Source organism: Mesoplodon bidens (assembly GCF_964165515.1).
Source record: "Mesoplodon bidens genome assembly, chromosome: 3".
In the NCBI taxonomy this organism is placed as follows: domain Eukaryota; kingdom Metazoa; phylum Chordata; class Mammalia; order Artiodactyla; family Ziphiidae; genus Mesoplodon; species Mesoplodon bidens.
In genome coordinates, this window is record NC_138178.1 from 138,499,465 (window position 1) to 138,519,471 (window position 20,007).

The window sequence follows — 20,007 nt, forward strand, 5'->3', positions numbered from 1 at the left end:
AGCTGAGTGGGACAAAGGGATTTCTGAGTTGCTTTTATTCCCCCAGGTGTTCCTCACCCCATGTTAATGACTTACATTTGTGGTTGGTTGAATCAGGAACAAAAGAGAGAAGCAAGGGGCAGACAAAGGGCTGGGCCACTTGGCTTTAGAACTGAGGTTAAGCCAGTCTGCAGGACCTTAGATTCTCTACTGTGCAGATCAGGGCAAGATTTCCCCTCGAGGAGCCAGGAGCCTCGGGGAAAGCGGTGCAGGTGTCCAGGCTCAGCATCTAGGAAATTGGATTTTAGAAAAAACTGGAATGCTATGTACACAGGCTTAAATACAGAAACAGCCGTCTGCCCTCACTGCCCAAGGTGGGATTTGGAAACTCTTCCCTGCCCCAGAAATGACTCATGGCAGCCTTAATCCACCAGTACAGTGAGAGCCTCCCTAAATGCATGGATCCCAGCAGATGCTTCCTCTGGTTGCTTCCCAGTTGGGTTTCTTCAGCATGACTTAGTGTTTGTCAAGTCATCAGTGAGACTAGGTTTTAAGCAGCACAGACAGTGGAGTTGTAGGCAGGAGGTGATCTTCTGCTTTGTTGCTTCATCGCTGCTTTGTAAAGGGCATTTGTTCAATGTGAAAGGTTTCCAGCTTGATGGCATTCATGCCATAGGAGTAAAATTCAGCTGGAGTCATTGGTGTTCGTAGCCGATGTTTATTATTTGTGGCGGGTTCCAACACTACTGCAGTCTTTTTCAAGCCTAGCCCCTAAAAAGCATAGCTGCCACCTGCTTTAGCCCAGACACTGGGCCTGTAATTATGGCAGAGGCCGATAGTGAATGACCGTGTGTATTTATAGGACTAAGGCCCCGTTCTCAGCTGTGGGTGACCTGCGGATAGGGTGAAGGGAAGCTTCCTAACTAGCCTTGGCTTTTTTTTTTTTTGCGGTACGCGGGCCTCTCACTGTTGTGGCCTCTCCCGTTGCGGAGCACAGGCTCTGGACGCACAGGATCAGCGGCCGTGGCTCACGGGCCCAGCCGCTCCGCGGCATGTGGGATCTTCCCAGACCGGGGACACGAACCCGTGTCCCCTGCATCGGCAGGCGGACTCTCAACCACTGCACCACCAGGGAAGCCCAGACTTGGCTTTTTGTATCAGCACTTGATCCTGAAAGCAGCCTCAGCACATGGGGAACATCCCCCTTTGCACTCACGACACCCTGCCTCACACCTGACACTTCAGCTGTTCATTCACCTTGATTCCTGCCCCCTCCATCCCACTGCATCCTGACTCGTGCTTCCTCATCCTTCAAGGCTGGTGAATCGGCTCCTCTTCAAAGCTTTCCCACAACCCCACCCCAGCCTCCAGGCTGCTCCGGTGTCCCTGCTCTGTTTCTGCATGATGCCCCCTGTGCCCCTCTACTGTGCTTAGCACACTGGGCTGATGTGCTCCGGCTACAAGAGCTTTCTGAGAGCAGGCCTGGGCTCTTGTTCATTTTATGATACTTGGCCCCCACCCAGGGCCTGGCATACTGTGTGCTCAGTAAACGTGTATTCCTCCTTGTTGAGACCCTTAAAGCAAGCATAAAAGGTCTCTGAGGGGACTTCCCTGGTGGTGCAGTGGTTAGGTCACGGGTTCCAGTCCTGGTCCGGGAAGATCCCACATGCCACGGAGCAACTAGGCCTGTGTGCCACAACTAATGAGCCTGTGCTCTAGAGCCCGTGCCCGGCAACAAGAGAAGCCACCACGATGAGGAGCCCACGCACAGCAAGAAGGACCCGACGCAGCCAAAAATAAATAAGTAAATAGAGTAGTATTAAAAAAAAAAAAGTCTTTGAAAGACTCAGTAGACTCTATGAAGCCTGTGTACCAGAACTCAGACCCTCTCCTCTCAGTGGAGCCCTGGGACCCAAACCAGAGCCTGCTGAGTCTCATTTTGGATGTGATTCCAACAAGCCTGATGGCCTGTTTATATCAGGCATCAGAATGGCTATTAAGGGAGAGGGTTGTTATTAGGGGCCCTGAATAATGGGCAGCCAGGGATGTGAAGACCCCTCTTTCTGTAGCTGCTTTCCTAATCCCACCTCCCACTGCCTAAGTACCTGCTCTAAGACAGTCTCAAAATTGCACTTTTCCAGTCTCTCATCTTTCAGATGAAAATTAGGGAAATATGGAGGAAGCCGTATGTGACTTTGCTTTGTTTCTAATTATAAGAATAATGCACACTCATCATAGAAACCTTCAGAGGGAATTTCCTGGTGGTCCAGTGGTTAGGACTCTATGCTTTCACTGCCGAGGGCCCGGGTTCAGTCTCTGGTCGGGGAACTAAGATCCTACAAGCTGCACTGTGTGGCCAAAAACGATTTTTGTAATAATAAAAAAATTTTTTTAAAGAAAACTTCAGAGATACTGAAAAGTATAAAGAAGAGATAAATGACATACAAGATCTCACAACTGAAAGCTGACTTGTCATACACAGGTATCTTTTTGTCTTTTCTGTGCATATCTGCATCTTTGGCTATAACTGAAATAATTCTGCACATTCATGGGTATGATCTTTTTTTTTTTTTTTTTTTCTAACTGAAAACATCTTCACCATTACAGCCACCACCAGCAGCCACTACTCTTTATCGCACACTTTCTAGAAGCCCCACCTGAGGACATGTTTAATGAAAGTTTATTGCTGAGGATGGCTTCTCACTCACCCCCACTATGAGTGAATCTTCGCTAAAAGCTGGATGTTTTTATCATTTATCTCCACCTCTACAAAAGAAATAGTGGAGAAATTGCTACCAAATTTGAACTGCCTTGGCAGCAGACATTTTAAAATAGAGTGGACAGAATTGTATGTAAACAGAAGGTCTCCTCACAGCAAACACATTTTGCTAGCTGATAAACATGCTTTTCGTTTTCTACCTTGTGACATTATTGTAGGTCTTTGGTAAGATGGACTGTTACTTTTCATTAAAGTGTCCTTGTATCTCCTGGCTCGTTCTCCCTTCCTGCTTGCTTAAAGAGTTGCGTGTAGCCCGAGGGCTGGAAGCTGTACCATCTGTTCTAAGTGGTGCCAGACAGGAAGTTAGAAATGAGACTCTGGGTGAAAAAAAACGCGTATTTTTGCAGTTCTAAAGCTTATGACCTCTTGCTGTGCATGCCAGGTGTGCGTGCCTCCCAGGAACCCGTGCATTATCTGAGAATCTGCCGCCAGGGCAGGTGGTGGGGCTGAGACAGACAGGCATGACTGAGGAGCGAAGGCAGTATGTCCTTCCCCAGATCTGGAATTTAGCCCAGGGTCTGGCTTTTCAGACTTGAGATTATGAGAATTATTTTAGGGGGGAACTAGGAATGGACGCAATTTCCCTTGATGCCTACTGTCTTAGACGTTCTTGCTAACCCCCGCTGATTTCCAGCAGCCTAAGGAGTAGCCACTTACCTACTGACCCAATTCTAGTAGCCAGGTATTTCAAGCTATTGGGATTCATGTGACTGCCAGTCACAACCATGCAAAGGTGAACAGGCCAGATGACAAAAATGTATCAGATGGACCTTCTTGCTGAGGGATGGTTTGAGGCGGCTTTACCACCTGGGGATTCATCCAGGCCCCTGAGGCCCCTCCAAATGAACACAGCGTCGGCATAACCATTTCTCACGCGGATGCAGCTCTTAGACCCGTCTCTATCTCAGGCTTACCCTCCGCCCCGCCCACTGCTAACCTACTCCTTCCACCCGAGCCCTCCCCATACAGAAAATAGGGAACCCCGTTGCTCATCCAAGCTCGTCCCACCCAACTCGGCCTCTCCCCATGGTCAGTCACACTCACATGAAGGCCATTAGCTTAGTCAGACGGCTTGATATACTTAGTATTCTGTTGGCTTATATTGGTCAACCTGAAGAGTTGTTTTATTGGTGTTTGGTTTTGGGTTTTGTGTGCATGAGTCTTGCCATTCCATCTTCACTCTTAAATTCTTGCTTCTCATTAGCAGAAAGAGGCATTTCATAGACCCAGAGGATTTTTTTTCCCCTTCTAATTAAGGTTTGTCTTAAAATTGGGAATAGGAGGAGGTCATAAGTTGTAGTGTCTTCTGATTGGGAAGGGCCTGATTAAACCAGTGATGGATCAGGAGATAAACGACAGCATACACAATCTCTGTCTACCATTCAGCTGTGAATGCATGGCAATGCCAAGCAGAGCTGGCAGCAACTGAAACCACAAATAAGGATGGCTTCTGTGTGCGTATACACATCCTTTGTGAATTGGTAAAATACCAGTTTCCTTACAAAATGACCTCCCACCCTCCTACCCCCCAAAAGGATGACCACTGGCCCTGATGGCACTCATTCAGAAGGTCTCAGCTCCCACATCACTTGCTCAGAGAGACCTCCCCTGACCCCCCGAAGCGGATGACACAATGTCATTGCTTCCTCCACTTTTCCTTCACGGCATTTACCAGAATTTGTAAATTTGCCTGTTTGTGTGACTTTGTGGCTTTCTTAAAGTAATGTGTATCTCCCACACTAGACTCTCTATGGATAGAGACTGTGTCTGTTTTGTGCCTTTTTTTACTCTCTGTTGGGTCCCCATCACCTAATTCAGCACTGGCTAACTTGGGACTCCATAAATGCTAATGAGAGGGAATGAGGAAGTCCATTGATCTCAGAGGTTCCTGAAGTAAAGCGTTTTATGCTGTCCATCTTGGAGAATCACTTTTTAATGGAGACTTGTACACTTCTTCCATTAAGCAGTGTTGCTTTCCATAGCACTTTATTCATAACACTTGCACAGTACTTAGTACATTGACTGCAACAGTGACTTCTAAGAGCCCATTTCACCTGCTGGGTAAGAGTTCCTTCTAGATGGAGACAGCATCTCACTTGACTTTAAGTTCCCTTTTCTGATTCAGGAACCTTCTGAGGGGCCAAATGGAATTTCTAACATTGAGGCAACCCTGAGGCTGTCATTAGACTGTCGTCTGTCTGATTTGTCAAAAATGTTTTCCTTTCTCTGTGATTATTCTCCGCCCAGGTGTGAGGACCTATCAGATGTCCCTTACTTGCTGTGATTAACCCTGCATGTTCCAGACAAAAAGGCATGCACTTTTTTTTTTTTTTTTTTTTGGCGGTAGGCAGGCCTCTCACTGTTGTGGCCTCTCCTGTTGCGGAGCACAGGCTCCGGACGTGCAGGCTCAGCGGCATGCTCATGGGCCCAGCCGCTCCGTGGCATGTGGGATCTTCCCGGACCGGGGCACGAACCCGTGTCTCCTGCATCGGCAGGTGGACTCTCAACCACTGCGCCACCAGGGAAGCCCGGCATGCACTTTTTGATTTATGCTTCTCTCTTCCAGTTTATAAAACTCAATGATTCTGGTAGAGATAGTATCATCATCCTCACCTTATTAATGTCGAACATCCAAAAAAAGTTAAATTCAAGGTTACATAGTGTTTAAAGTGCAGAACTAAAACTAGAACCAAAGCCTTCTCTACTTTTTATTTAATGCAGAAATTCAAGCTTGTGTGGAATTACTTAAAGGAGATCCAGGTGTTACTAGCACCACCAGCCCCCATCCCCACCATTCCAAGGATTTAATCCACCAGACCCTCCTGCTTTGCCCTGACCCGCTGTCAGGATGTTCCATTGAGTACCTCCATTTAACCACCTCTTCTCCCCACGCCGGAGCCCAAGGTCATGTGATACTGACTGAATTCTAGGCTAATGGCTACACCACGTTGGATCCTCTTTAGTCTCTTTTGTGTTTGTACCCAGGATCGTCTGTTTTTTGTGATGGAGTTTGTGAACGGAGGTGACTTGATGTTTCATATTCAGAAGTCACGTCGTTTTGATGAGGCACGAGCTCGTTTCTATGCTGCAGAAATCATTTCGGCGCTTATGTTCCTACACGACAAAGGAATCATCTATAGGTGAGTTTTGGTTGCTGGTAACCCCTCTCATAATTCATCCCTGGTTCATTCCCCTGTTCAGCCCATCCTTCCGTTTCTCATGATGAACAATTGAAATGTTTTTGGAATTAAATTCACAAAGCTTTGTGTGTCCATTAGAATAAATGAATAACACAGCGATTAACAATGCCTGCAAACTAAAACTTGCCCCCATGTGGTATTCGTAAAATAGGCTTGAGAGTTCTCAGAAGAGACTGTTCATGAACTTGTTCAGCCGGAGTTTTCTAAGGCCAAACCCTGCAAAGGGCTGAGCACATTGCTGCTCTCTTTTTTCTGTTTTAACCTTGAGAGTGATTCGTTCCATTTTCAGAATCCATGCCTAAACTGCAGAGCATGGATGCCTCTTGCCCTAAATTGCTGTGATTAGGAATCACAGTCCAATGAGCTTGCGGCTTACCAGTCCGGGAGCCAAGAGGTGACCAGTTGATGAGCAGTGTCCTCCTGCTCGATGATACCTATCACTTGAAGCCCCCTCCCAAATATTGTTTGATTCCATTTCATGACACACAATCTTTTGATTGTAATATATCATACTTTAAATGGGCTTGAAATCTGGTTGATGTTGTTAGATCTCAGAGCTCAGGGGAGATCAAATTAAACTTTAGTCAGACACAAAGCTGAGTAAGGTGGGAAATGTAATAGTGAGTGTTAGATAATTTTTATTCTTAAATTTCCCTTTTTTTCCCCTGTTGACAATGTCATCCTGCTCTTTACATCACATTATGACTTAGTCGCCACATATACTCCTTTTTTTCCCCCTCTTGAGAAGCAATTGCTTCTTTCCCTTGAGAAAAATTCTGTCTCATATTAGGCACATGAATGTTGAAGTAAAGAATTTCCTGATTGTTTACTAGCTTGCTAAAGGCTGTTCCTTTCATGAGCTCATGACAGCATGAACATCATTATTAAAGTGTGAGAGAGCTTCAAAAACTGAATATTCTTAAGTACCCTGGGAGAAAAAAGTAGAAAAAGAGAAGTGAGACCAGTAAAGAATGCAGTAGGACTGGTCGATGGTACCAGAAAGAAGTGGAAAAACAAGAAGGTAGAGCAGGCACTGTGCAGAAATGTTTTCTAGTGAATTCGCAGTGCAGAGCATGAAACCTCAAGTAGACACAGCTCTTCTGTCACAGCCCCCCCTGTGAAGTAGAAGAGGAGTACAGCACGGGGAGCCAGGCTGGATAACCAGCAGTGGGGTAGTCCCTTGAAGGTCATAAGGAATCTCCTTTCACTCCTAAGTCATGAGGCGGCCCCAGGTCACTTCGGATGACCTGCGCTTTGAGCTTTCTCAACCAGGACGTGATGTTCTCCTGGTGGCTCCAGCAGGGCATTTCTCCTGTCTCAGCCCTCCGCCCAGTGCATGATTGGTGGTGGTTGCTGACATGATCTCTGGTGGTGGAGGGAGTTCTAGGTCCTTCCTGGTGGTGGTATCGGACTCTGGGCTGTGTGTTCCACGTTTGTTCTCCTCTCCTTGCTTTAGCTACTCATCTCTGCTCTGTTTAGCCCAGGGAGAGCCTTCCGCACATTTAATTTTTAAGAATAATCACTTCCCTACTTGACAGGGACTTGTGTTGTAAATTTAAAAAGATTAACAATGGCAACAAGAGCTAAATGGAGTACTTGTTACAGGCCTAGTACTTGACCTGAATTTCTCCCTTAATCCTCCCAACAAGGGTATTATATAACAATAGTATTACTTGTGTTACTTAGATGAATTACTGATCTTCAAATGAGTTAATAACCAGACTATTAACTGGTAGTGAAGCCAGAATTCAAATTATGTTTTTAACCACTGGGCTATACTGTCTCCTCAGGAGAGACTTGAAGGCTTAGAGTACAACCTTAAAGTAAACTGTCACATAAACCCATTGAAGAGTGGGTTTCTTACTCCCCTTTTGGTGATAGGGCGACTTTGATTTGTGAAAATGAGGCAGAATGGGTGTTTTAGTCCATTCAGGCTGCTGTAACAAAATAGCACAGATTAGGTGGCTCATAAACCACAGAAATTTATTTCTCATAGTTCTAGAGACTAGAAGTCCAAGATCAAAGAACTAGCATGGTCATGTTTGGTGAGGGCCCTCTTCCTGGCTCCTAGCTGGTACCTTCTCACTGTGACCTCACGTGGTGGAAGGGGCCAGGGATCTCTTTGGAACCCCTTTTATAAGGCACTAACCCTATTCATCAGGGCCCCACCCTCATGACCTAAGCACCCCTCAAAGGCCCTACCTACTAATACCATCACCCTTTGAGGGTTAGGATTTCAACATAATGTTGGGGAGGGAGGACACAAACATTCAGACTAGCAGTGGGGAAAAGCAGTAAGGCCTAAATCATTTTCTTGAATACTCAGGCTTTTCATAAGCACTGTATTACCTTGATGCGAGGCACATACTAGATGACCTGTGTGGGATGTGACTGCCTCTCCATCTCCCTGTTTCATTTGTCTTGAAATATGGAGGATGGACATTGTAGCCTGATGTGGTTTCTGGTGAAGCAGTATCAGCCCACATCTTGAGAAATTTTATTTCAGTTCTTGATATTGCGGTTCAAATCTTGAGAATTTAATTCACTCTTTGACTTGAACTCCATGTGCAGGCTCTAACTGATATGGTTGACTTTGAAGGGAACACATTTAATTAGGATAGATTCCAATGCTATTTTTATCCTGTGGATTTATTTCATGGGATAATTTAATTCCATTCAGGGTACTGGCCTGAGAGCAGAGTCTTAAGGATAAGCCTTTGAAAACCAAGTCCTTGTAATTCACAGAGAGCAAAGGGTACATTTGGGTCACAGAGGGTGTGAATTTGATCCAGAGAGCACAGTGAGAAATGTGGGAGCATAGGACAGCCTTGTTTATCATACATGTCCTGGGATGGCCTTTATCAGAGCTAAAAAGATGAATGATGCCTGAATGATGCCTCTGATCTCTCCAAATAGAGCTGTTGTTGTTTGGCTGTTCTATGTTTTTGGTTTTTTCTGGGGGAGGTGTTTCTTTTGCAGCAAGTTACAAAGATGGTACCATTTGCAAGTCATCATCAAATGGGACTTTAGAAGGTAGTGCCTTATGCCTTTCTTCTCCCTCTCAGCGGACTGTGCCTGTGTGAGAGGAGACAGGCCAGTTACATTCAAGCGCTTTTCCGCTTGTGTTCTGACCCTGATTCTCAGATGTGTTCACTTGCGTTCCATGGAGGAACACAAGCCCAGCTCTTGGGAGTTACAGCAAGAAAAGAGTCTGCCCCGTTGCCTTTGGTTGGAAGGTCTGGAGCCTTGCTGTGGCCCACAGACCAAGAAAAGAGAGGGCTGCAAAATAAGCAGTCAGTCAGTCACTTTGCTGGGGGAAAAAAAGACTATTCATTCCTTTGTCTGGGGCTTATTGGCTGACTGGAATCCCAGACAGTGCTCATGAATAATTTACATGGGCACTGACTTTTTTCCAGAGTCAAGCCCTACAGAAATGGGGAAAACAAAGAGGCACGCATCCCATTTACCTGCCTGCCAGCATTATGGGCACTGTTTTCTATCGTGTTTCATAAACTGTGTTAGAGGAGAACTCAGACATCATTTGACGTGTCAACCCCTAATTCCCAAAGCCAGCCAGCGCACGTTGGATTTGCTGTTTCTGACAAAGCATGGAATGTATCTAAAATAGGTTGAGTGAGGAAGAATTTATAGAAGAGCCCAGTTTAAGTTTTGGTTCCTGCTTCCCAGGTTATACTTGAACACAGCACATTTCAACACACACTTTTCAACTCATGGGTCTGACTGCTTTGTGCCCTGTTCAGTTCTCATCATGCGGGCTGCATGGATATCAATGGTAATTTGCCATCCCATCGTCCAGATGTGGAACTGGCCACAGAGGCTGACTGCCAGACCTGACATATTGTTTTGTACTCATATACTTATACAGTACATTAACTTTTAAGGAAAATCACTTTTGATTTCTCCTCAAATTAGAGAACAATCACTACCTAATTTGACTTTTTTTCCCCATAAATTCAGAATTTGGAAAGATTAGCGATCTCCCCACCAGATGAGATCTATCTAGCTAGTCTCTGAGCACAGCTGTGAGACATTGTATCTGCATGAATACACCAATCTTTATATTATCTGACCCTTGTTTCTCAAAGATACCATAAGGGACCATCGGGTTCCTTGCTGACTCCACATACCTGTGTGATCTGAAGTTAGCTGAGTACCATTTTGCTCAGAGAGGCCATGCCAAGAGAGACCACCTCTGTGAGCATTGCTTTCATGTTTAAGAATTCACAAGTCTGGACTTCCCTGGTGGTCCAGTGGTTAAGACTTTGCTTTCCAACGCAGAGGGTGAGGGTTTGACCCCTGGTCAGGGAGCAAAGATCCCAAATGCCTCACAGCCAGAAAACCAAAACATAAAACAGAAGCAATATTGTAACAAATTCAATAAAGGCTTTAGAAATGGTCCACATCAAAAAAAAGAATCTTAAAAAAAAAAAAAAGAATTCACAAGTCATCTGTTTCCAAATCAACTTGTGTGTTGGGTCCGTGGTGAATATCATGTGCTTGAGTCATTGTTCTCTGATATCTAGCTCTTCCCCCTCTTGAGAATTGTGTCAACACCTGTCTGATTCCCATTTCCTGGGAATTTCTTACTCCCATTTCTTACTCCCATTTCTTACTCCTAAGTATTTATCAGCAGAGTTTCAGAGTCCCCCGATGTCTTTCATTTGAGCCTGGAATTCTGGACTCCTATCTACAGTGGAATTCGATTCTATATTTGTATTTATTCTACTCACTCTAGTGAGAAACATGGTCTTTTTAGGTAAAGTTGAAAGTCAAATTTAGGAGCTCTGTCTTCCCTTTGCCATGTGATAACATCATTCTTTCTGCTCCAAGAAGTAGGCCTACTCTTTCTTGATCTGCATGCTACAAAGACAGTCACAAATTGTCGTGTTTTTATCTTCATATCGTCCTTGCTTTTTCAGGATGTGCTAGCCGTGGGATTTTCAATCCATTAGTAACTTTCACTTTGGATTTTGGCTGTGAGCTCTTACTCAGGATTATTACTGGAGCTCCAAACATTTTAGTCATATTCCTGCCTTCTCTCTTCTTAGCTTGTCATGCATGTTCTGCCAGATGATGGGCTCATTCAGTGCCTGCTCCTCCATCACCAGAAAGTGACTTCAATCCCTAACTCCTGAGATCTTTTTTCAAAGGCGTGATGGGGAGCTCTGAGGATTTCCAGCTTACTAAAATAGCTTGACATGTCCCCCAAATGAAACTCATCAGCCCCTATTCCACTCCCTTGCACAGCCTTTGGGGATGTTTGACAAGAATTTATTGAGCATTGACTCTCTGCCAAGGATATGGATACAGTGATAAGCAAAAACAAAAGTGCTCCCTTGTGGAGAGTATGGTCTAGTGAGGGAGAAAGACATCAATCACATAATCATACCAATAGAAAATCACAACTGTGACCAGTGCTGTGAAGAAGAGGAATGCATTGCAATGAACGAGAACCTCTCATAGGGTGATTCAATCTGGTCAAGGAAAGGTGGAAGATTTTCCTAAGGAAGTGACTCATGAGCTGAGGTAACTAGTAAAGAGTGAAGGAAAGAGCATTCAAGACAGAAGGAATAGCAAATGCAAGTGCTCAGTGTCAGGAGGGAGTATGGCGAGCTCAAGGGCTTTTAGAGAAAGAAGTCCAGTGTGGTTGGAATTTAGGAGGCATATCTTCCCACAATTGATATTTCAATATCCTAATGTGCTCACTGGCCTCTGATGACTTTGAGATTTTTTAGGCACTCCTTGTAAATAATTTATTTAAAAGTTGGGTAAGGCTAGTCGTGTTGTCAGTCCCTGGAGGAACCATTCACTCACTGTGAGTTTCTTGTGTCCAAATCTATGTGTTTGTATTCAAAAATGGAATTATAAAGTATCAGAGCCAGATGAGACCTACAAGATTACTTAGTGCCGAGTTCCTGGTTACAGATGAAAGAATTCAAGTCTGAAACATCCAAACAATAAATTGCTTCTCAGAATGGATGTTTTCTTAGGATGGCTCGCTTGCAGCTTGTTTTTCACCTCCAGAAAAAAATATTGCCATTAGAGAATTTTGTTTCAGTCTTCAGCGTACTGCTGACCTGAAGGGCTAAGCAAAACATTCGGAAGCCTGTGATATTGTTCACTCCATTTCAGTGAGGAAAATGCAGTTGAGCTCAGAACATAATTACTGAGCTCCCACTTGTGTTACGAGGTATAGATACAAAATGAGTAGATGTGTTGTCTGCCCTCTGAGGTTCTTTCTGTGGAGTGGGAGAGACGGCCCGTAAATAATAGCAGATGGGCTCCAAAACTGGAGTATGCCCAGGGCATTATGGGAGCACAGAGAATGGCCACTTAGCTTAAGAAGGAGATTTAGGCAAACTTCCTATGGGAGGTGGTGCCTGAGCTGGGTGTGGAAAGTTAAAAGCTGAATAAAATTAAGTAGGGTGTTTAGGTAGGGCGCAGACTTGAACAAAATCTGAGAAGTGTGAAAGTCCCTGGTGAATCTGTGGGTGGAGTGGAAAACTACTAGAATTTTGGTAGCAGTAGAGCCTAAAGATTGAAGTATGGTGGAAGATAAGGCCAGAGGGGTTGACAGAAATGAAGTTATGCAAGACTTAACATTCTTGAGAAGTATGAATTCTGTATCACTTAGGATTTGGCACCATTGCCTGTCACAGGAAATATAAAATGACAGTGGCTTAAACTAAATAGAAATGTATTTCTCTTCCCTGTAAAGAATCTGGAGGTAGGGTGTCCAGCTCTGCCATTAAAGCTCCATGGAGTCCTCAGGGATGCAGATTTCTATCTTTTCTATTCTGCCCTCTCCAAGGTCACCTCATGGTCTAAGATGGTTGCTGCAGCTCCAGAAGTCATCTCTGTATTCCAGTTCCAGGCAGTAAGAAGGGCAAAGGGCACTCCTTCCAGCTGAGTCAGCTCTCTGAACTTCCACACAGTACTTACCATGGAATTGTCCAGAACTTGGTCACATGGCTGTACCTAGCTTCAGTGAAGGCTAGGAAATTACTACATGGCTATGTTCTAACTAAAAATTGAGTTTCTCTTATTAAGGAAAAAGAAGGAGAATAGTTATTTGATAGAAAACCTGCACTGTCAGGTACAAATTTCATACCAGGAAATTTGGCTTTATGTAGCAGGTAAAGGAGAGTCTTTGAAGAATTTTCAGCAAGTTGCATGACATGAGTGAGTCGATTTATATTTTACATGTATTTGGCAGGGGTGGGGGGAGTGTGTGGACATGTGCATGTGGGCGGCAGGGGAAGGTTCAGTTTGTAGCTGTTACGGTGCTCTGGGTAAGAAGATAATGAGGCTCTGAACTAAGATATTGACGGTAGGGCTGAGGAGAAGGGCATACATTTATGAGATACCAGCAAGTAGAACAGACAGGGCTTAGTGACTAGGTGGACCCAGGGCATGAATGAGAAACCTGGGGTCATTCCTAGGTGTTTAGTTAGAAGTTTGAATAGATGATGGATGGTACCGTTAGCTAGGAGAGACCATGAGCCTAGGAAGAGATCTCAGCAGAAGATGAAGACGAGAACTAGAAACATAAGATGTCAGGTACTTGAGACACATTCCAGTGGAAATGCTAGATGGGCAGATGGGTTTGAGTCTGAAGCCCAGTGAAGGGGGGCAGGAACTATATATTTGGAAGTCATCAGGACATAGCTGTTAGTTCAGATCATAGGACTGGATGAGATCATCCAACAACAGTGTCTTAAATGGAACAGTGCGCCAAAGACAGAACCCTAGGGAATCAGGCCCCATGGGAAAGCTGCCTAAATTTGGCGCTGTGGTTAAACAAAATACTGATATACTGCATCATTTAGGGTAAGTGTCCCCAGAGTACAATTCCATTTAAAATATAATGCTACAAAAAAAAAAGAAAAGCATCACTTATTTTAAAGTAAGTTTGAGAGGCAGCATGTATTCTTTGAACTGAAAGAATGCTGGGCATGGTTTTCAGAAGGACCTGGGTGCTAGTCCCAGCCCTGCTTCATGCTGGTCCTGAGGTTGTGGGTGGGTTGCTGAACACTCTGAGCCTGTTTGCCTTTCTGTCCAGTGGGGTACCATTGACATAGCTTTCCTGTAGGGTGTTGATGCAGCTCCAGTCAGGTGGAAATGGAAATGTGAAAGCTCTTTGAAACATGCCACGTCGATAGAGATTATTCTTTGCATACATGCTATCAGCAGATTTGCACTTTCTCTGTAGCATAGGCTTGAGCTGAAATTTCGCTCATGATGCATCCTCAAAAATAGAAAATTCTTCACAGAAATTAGAGTTGTGGCTTGTAAAAATCAACCCTCTGAAGACCAATCTTTTTTGGAGGCGTGGGGATCATCAAATAATCCTTTATTAAATTATTTGTCTTTGTAGTTCTTGTAGCTGGGAATTTCACCACACCACTGTTGATGTCATCTGTGATGTGGTGAGGTGGGCAGCCATCAACATTGCAGCCCACAGATGGGCAGTCCCCAGGATCTCTTTAATGCTTCCAAAGAGTTCTCTAGCTAAAGATGGATGCCACGTCTGTCATGCAGTGTTGACAATCTCATCAGAAGTGATGCTTCCACTCTGTTTGATGTTTTTCTGCTTCTTTCTGTCTCTTGGTGATTCCTTGAGGGTTTTGATGACCAGAGGCAGAGGCAGAAGGTACCATCTTAATCTGGGCCTGTCTGTTCTGAATGGTCAGTTTCACTGTAATCCTCAGACCCTTCCAATCACCAGTTGCCTTGGTGATGTCATTACCAACGTTTTTTGGAGACAGACCCAGGGGTCCGATCTTGGGAACCAGAGCAGATGTGGCACCAAATTCCCCATCAGTGCACCTCAGGTATATGACTTTGATTTCGTTGGGGTCGAACTTAGGCAGCATGGTGGAGGCAGCTGGTGTCAGATGAACCGGGATTCGGGATGAATGAAGAAAGTTGCACCCTGGGCTCCTCTGAGCCAAAAGCTGAAAGGGAACCAATTTTTTTTACAGTAAACTAAATCTGATTATGCTTTCCTTTCAAGCCAAATAATTTTCTTTGCATTTTAGCCATATTTTGATATCATGTATCGTTAATATAGTTACCATGTACTTATCATAAGTCCTTAAGATAGTTTCCTTGGGAAGCCCTGGAGCATAGGGGACAGATTGTAAAACTTGAAGACTATACTGTTGCATTTTGTTTAAATGTCAGCTGCCTCTCTAATGTATGGGGGAAACAGTCGAACTCATTTTGAGTTTACTTTTTCTGGTATTGAAGCAAATTTTTTTTTTTGTTCATTTGAGGGGCGATTCAAGAACATTTTTGGACCATCACTGGAGTAAATATCCTGGTACAGTTTCTCCAAGGATCCAGATTAATGACAGAAAGAAATTTCAGCCCTGAAACACTTTGATTGTTTCTGTACTTCACTTATTAGATCAGAATACTGATCCTGGCATATATCATCAGTGTTTGACCTTCGCATGAACAAAGGCTGTGGTTATTTGGGACTAATTGATATATGTGTTAATTGATTCCACTGGCTAATGAAATCAGACCACCGGTCTTGCTGTATTCCCCACCAAATTGATCCAGCAATCTACTGCTTCATTATAATTAAACACAATCTTGGATTCATTTGCTAAGCTCTAAAAATATAATCGTTGATCTTTAGGTACCAGATGAACACTGCCATTTGTAAAAATTGATTCAGTTGTACAGTTAAACAAATGCCTGTGAAATGCCTACTTAATGCAAAGCTTTATGTCACACCCTCAGAGACTAAAGGAAGAATAAAGGAAGGCCCCGCCCTCTAGCTTGGGTTACCTATTCATTCCTTTCACACTTAGGTGTTGAGTACACATCCTGGGCCAGCCACTGTTCAAAGCTCTGGAAATAAAGCTGACAAAACCACCTACCCTCCAGGAGCTTAAATTCTAGCACAGGTAGTCAGACAAGCAAAAAGTAAGTATATTGAGTGTCAGGGTGATAAACTCTGTGGAGAAAAAGCTATGTCAGGGAAGATAAAGTTTGAGGAGAATGGTTTTACTGTTTACACAGAGGATTAAGAAAGTCTACTCTTGTAAGGGCTCTTTGAGCAGATAGAGGAAACAGGGTCTCTATGAATAACGGGGGGAAAAGCATTCCGGGTCGAAGGAACGGCAGGGACACTGTGAGAGGGGCATGTGCTCTTGGAGGTCAAGGATGGCTGGACAGAGAGGTCTGGGGCAGAGCGGAGGAGATGATCCAAGCTCTCTCCCTGATTCTACCACACAGAATAATAGCCATGTGTGCTGAGCATGTATCTCATGAGAACAAACACCTCTGCAAGGAGTTGTACCTATTTAATTTTGCCTTCTTATGACATCTCTCCAAGGAAATGGCATCATCCTTCTATTACAGATAAGGAAACTTGAGGCTCTGGGAAGTAACTTGCTCAAGGTCATGCAGCCTGTGGTGGAACTCTATTATCCCACCTCAGGTTTGAATCCATGAAGGTGCCAGTTCCTCCATCCTCCAGGCCTTGGAACGTGCATTTCCCTTTGCCTGGAACGCTTCTTCCTCTCTCTGCCAAGGGAATGCCTGCTGACCCCTGCAGTCTCTGCTTGGTTGTCACCTCTAATGGGAAATTCTCCTGGACCCCCTTGCCCCCCACCTCTGTCTGGGTTGGGTGCCCACCCTCTCTGCTCACAGAGTGTCCTATAATACCCTTCCCTCAGCATCCTTCCTGGCCTATGCCTCTCTGCGTATGGGCCGCCTCGTGAGAGCAGGGACCATGCCTCTTTAACCCAGCATCTATCACCACTATTATACTGGTCCAAACCCATGATTTGCTGAGAAATCAAGGTAGTGTTTTGTTTTTTTTAATAAATGAATGCCTTTTGAGAATTTGACCTACTGAAAAGAATGTTTGAGCATCCATAATAGTATTTTTCAAATGATTGTTTTAATTCTTATGGATTTTAAAATTCTGGATTTTCATTTTGATGATAACATACATCTTTCACTCACTATAAAGATAAAATTTCTTCCTTGCGATTGTAATTCTCAAGTGAAAGGTATTTCATAGGAAAAGACATGTCTATCAGTGTTTCTTCACATGTTCTTTCAAAAGGAGCTGTACAGTACTTGGGTTTGAGAAACAGTGGTGGTCTCTGCCATGACCCTTCTACACTGGATGACTTAGATCCACAGAATTTGTAGAAAATTTAAGTTGTGTACTTTTCTGCTTTAGGTGATGCCAATTCCTCTCAGACGTACATCAGGTCTGTCTGCTATGTTCAGAGGACTTAACAGTAATCTGTTCCATTTTTTTATGCCTTTCTGCTAAAAGGAAAGGTAAAAACTTCTTCAAGATCATTTTTACAAACCGGACATTGTTTTGTAAGTTCCTTAAACCTATCATGTATATTTTACATATGTGACTATGTTAGAAATCCTGGTGATTTCACTTTTTTTACAGTTATGTGTAAGTTATCGAATACCATCAATACCCTAAAATTATTAAGGGGCTGTGCAAAGACATTTTTCTCATAAAGATGTGTATATACAGTCTTGGGTATATCGGTATACATTCGTTAGTGAGAGCAATGATTTTCCCCGGTGTTTTTTATTTTTAAAATAAAATGGATTCTTCTCTAATTATGAAAGTAACATATAGTAACTGTTGAAAATTTAAAATTAAATAACCTATAACCCTACCACTGAAAGATAATCATTTTCTTCAGATATATTTCCTTAGAGTTTTAAAATGTATTTACTTAAAAAAAAAAAAAGAAACAAAATTGAGGTCATAGTATATATACATTTTTAACCTGATTTTTTTTCACTTAATTTGTCATGACCATTTTCCCCTATCATAAAAGTCATTTACATTCTCTTTTTTTTTTTTTTTTTTTTGCGGTCCGCGGGCCTCTCACCGTTGTGGCCTCTCCCGCTGCGGAGCACAGGCTCCGGATGCGCAGGCCCAGCGGCCACGGCCCACGGGCCCAGCCGCTCTGCGGCATGTGGGGTCCTCCCAGACCGGGGCACGAACCCGTGTCCCCTGCATCGGCAGGCAGACTCTCAACCACTGCGCCACCAGGGAAGCCCTACATTCTCTTTTAAACCTAATATTACATGATACAGAGTGGTCTACCATATGGACCTACTTAATTTATAGTACATTTAAGTTGATTTATTAATAATGGTGAATTTATTATATCCTTGTACACATCTATTTGGATCAGTCTTTGATTCTTTTCCTGGAACAGATTCCTGGAGGTATTACTGCTGAGTCAAAAGGCATGCGTATTGTTATAACATTTTTTCCTGGGGTTTGAGGGACCTGGGTTCCAGTTCTGCCTTGCCACTTCCCAGCTGTGGAATTTTGAGCAAGTTACGTAACTGCTCTAAGCCTCAGTTTCTTCACTGATAAAATGCAGATCCTAGAAATGCACACCTGAGTGGTGCATGTGAGGCCTTTAGCCCAGAGCCTGGTATGTAGTACATGCTCAGTAATGTTCACTTTTTGAACATTCTTTGGAAAAGTGCATCAAAACACATGTTTTAATGATGAGTATTGGTGTTACCCAGTGGGTTGTGTTTGTCTTTCCACTTCACTCCACCACCACCCCCATAGATCTTAAGTGTACAATTTGATAGGTTTTGATGAGTGTACACAATATGTAATCAATTCTCTAAATAACAGATAGAATGTTTCCATCATCCCAGAAAGTTTCCTTGTGCTCCTTTCAGTTAATCCCTAATCACCCCTATAGGCAACCAGTGTTGATTCTATATAGATAGTATAGGATGTGAATATCCATATTAGGATCCTGAAAATAAAACCACTTCTCAGTAACATCCTTGTGAGTATAAGAGGATGGGGTTCTTTAAGGTGACTTTGTGAGTGCAGTGATGGTCATGGTTCAGAAGAAACCCCCCAGAAGACCTCATTCCCTGTCAGCTTTACTCTCTGTAGAGAAAACAGTTCAAGAGGGTAAACATCAGCACATCAACAGTGGTTGTCTGAGTATCTGAGGGAATGTAGGTGTTTTTTATTTTCCTTTTAATGCTTTTCAAATGTTCTACATTGAACAAACATTGTCTTTTTAATCATTAAAAATATTATTTTCAAAAGGGAATCTCAAATATGATATTGAATATACCCCAATATGAGTTTTTCAACATGATTATATCAAAAATAGGTACCTTGCTGCTGCTGTACCAATTAAGTTCTGTCAAGCCTTGGCCTTCAGGCTGTGATGATCACTCCTTGTCTGTGAGTCATCATCCTAGTCTGCTCAGGCTTCCATAATGATCACCATAGACTGGATGACTTAAACAACAGAAATTTATGTCTATACTTGTAGAATCTGGGAAGTCCAAGAGCAAGATGCTGGCCATTTTGGTGTCTGGTGTGGCCTGTCTTCCTGGTTTGCAGACAGCCACCTTCTTGCTGTATCTTCACATGCCTGGTGGAGAAGAGATGAGAAGCAAGCTCTCTAACGTCTCTTCTTATAAAGGCACAAATCCCATCATGGGGGACCCACCCTCATGACCTTATCTAACCTGAATTACTTCCCAGAGGCCCCATCTCCAAATATGGGGTGGTTAGGGCTTCAACATATGAATTTGGGAGGTATGCAACCATTCAGTGCATTGCAGTGGTTCATTCATACATTTATTCAATTTTCAACATTTTCTATTATGTGAAGCAAGGTGCTTTGCAACTACTTGATAGTACAAAATCTACCTGGGAATAATTTCAGCCCTGAGGAGAATAGTACCTGCTGGAGTTGAACACACCATGGATTGACGCAAGAGAACAGCTGAGGATTAGATGAGGGCATTGTCATTCTTTTGGCTCACTGAGCCGTGTATGTTAGTCTTGGAGGGTATGTTTTCCAGTTGTGCTGAGACCAAATCCTCCCCCTGGATCCCAGTACTTAATCCTGGCAGGAGAAATAGCTAAGCGGAACGTGGTATTACTGTTTGCCTTTTGATAAATAGTCTGCCTGAAGGTGGAATTTTTTCCATTGTCTTGCAAATGTCAAATTTTACTTATCAGCA

At 43.6% G+C, this 20,007-nt stretch overlaps 1 protein-coding gene and 1 pseudogene across 2 annotated transcripts in view; one reads left to right on the plus strand and one right to left on the minus strand.

Moving 5' to 3' along the window:
* Positions 1-20,007, plus strand: part of PRKCH (protein kinase C eta) — a 225,723-nt gene that overhangs the window by 156,489 nt on the left and 49,227 nt on the right. Inside the window, exon 10 of the mRNA XM_081228102.1 lies at positions 5,744-5,898. Coding sequence (XP_081084228.1) covers positions 5,744-5,898 — 155 coding nt within the window. The remainder of the gene's footprint in view (positions 1-5,743; positions 5,899-20,007) is intronic.
* On the minus strand, positions 14,256-15,069 carry LOC308614975 (large ribosomal subunit protein uL11-like; annotated as a pseudogene). Its single transcript has one exon. The product of its transcript is annotated as a large ribosomal subunit protein uL11-like (transcript).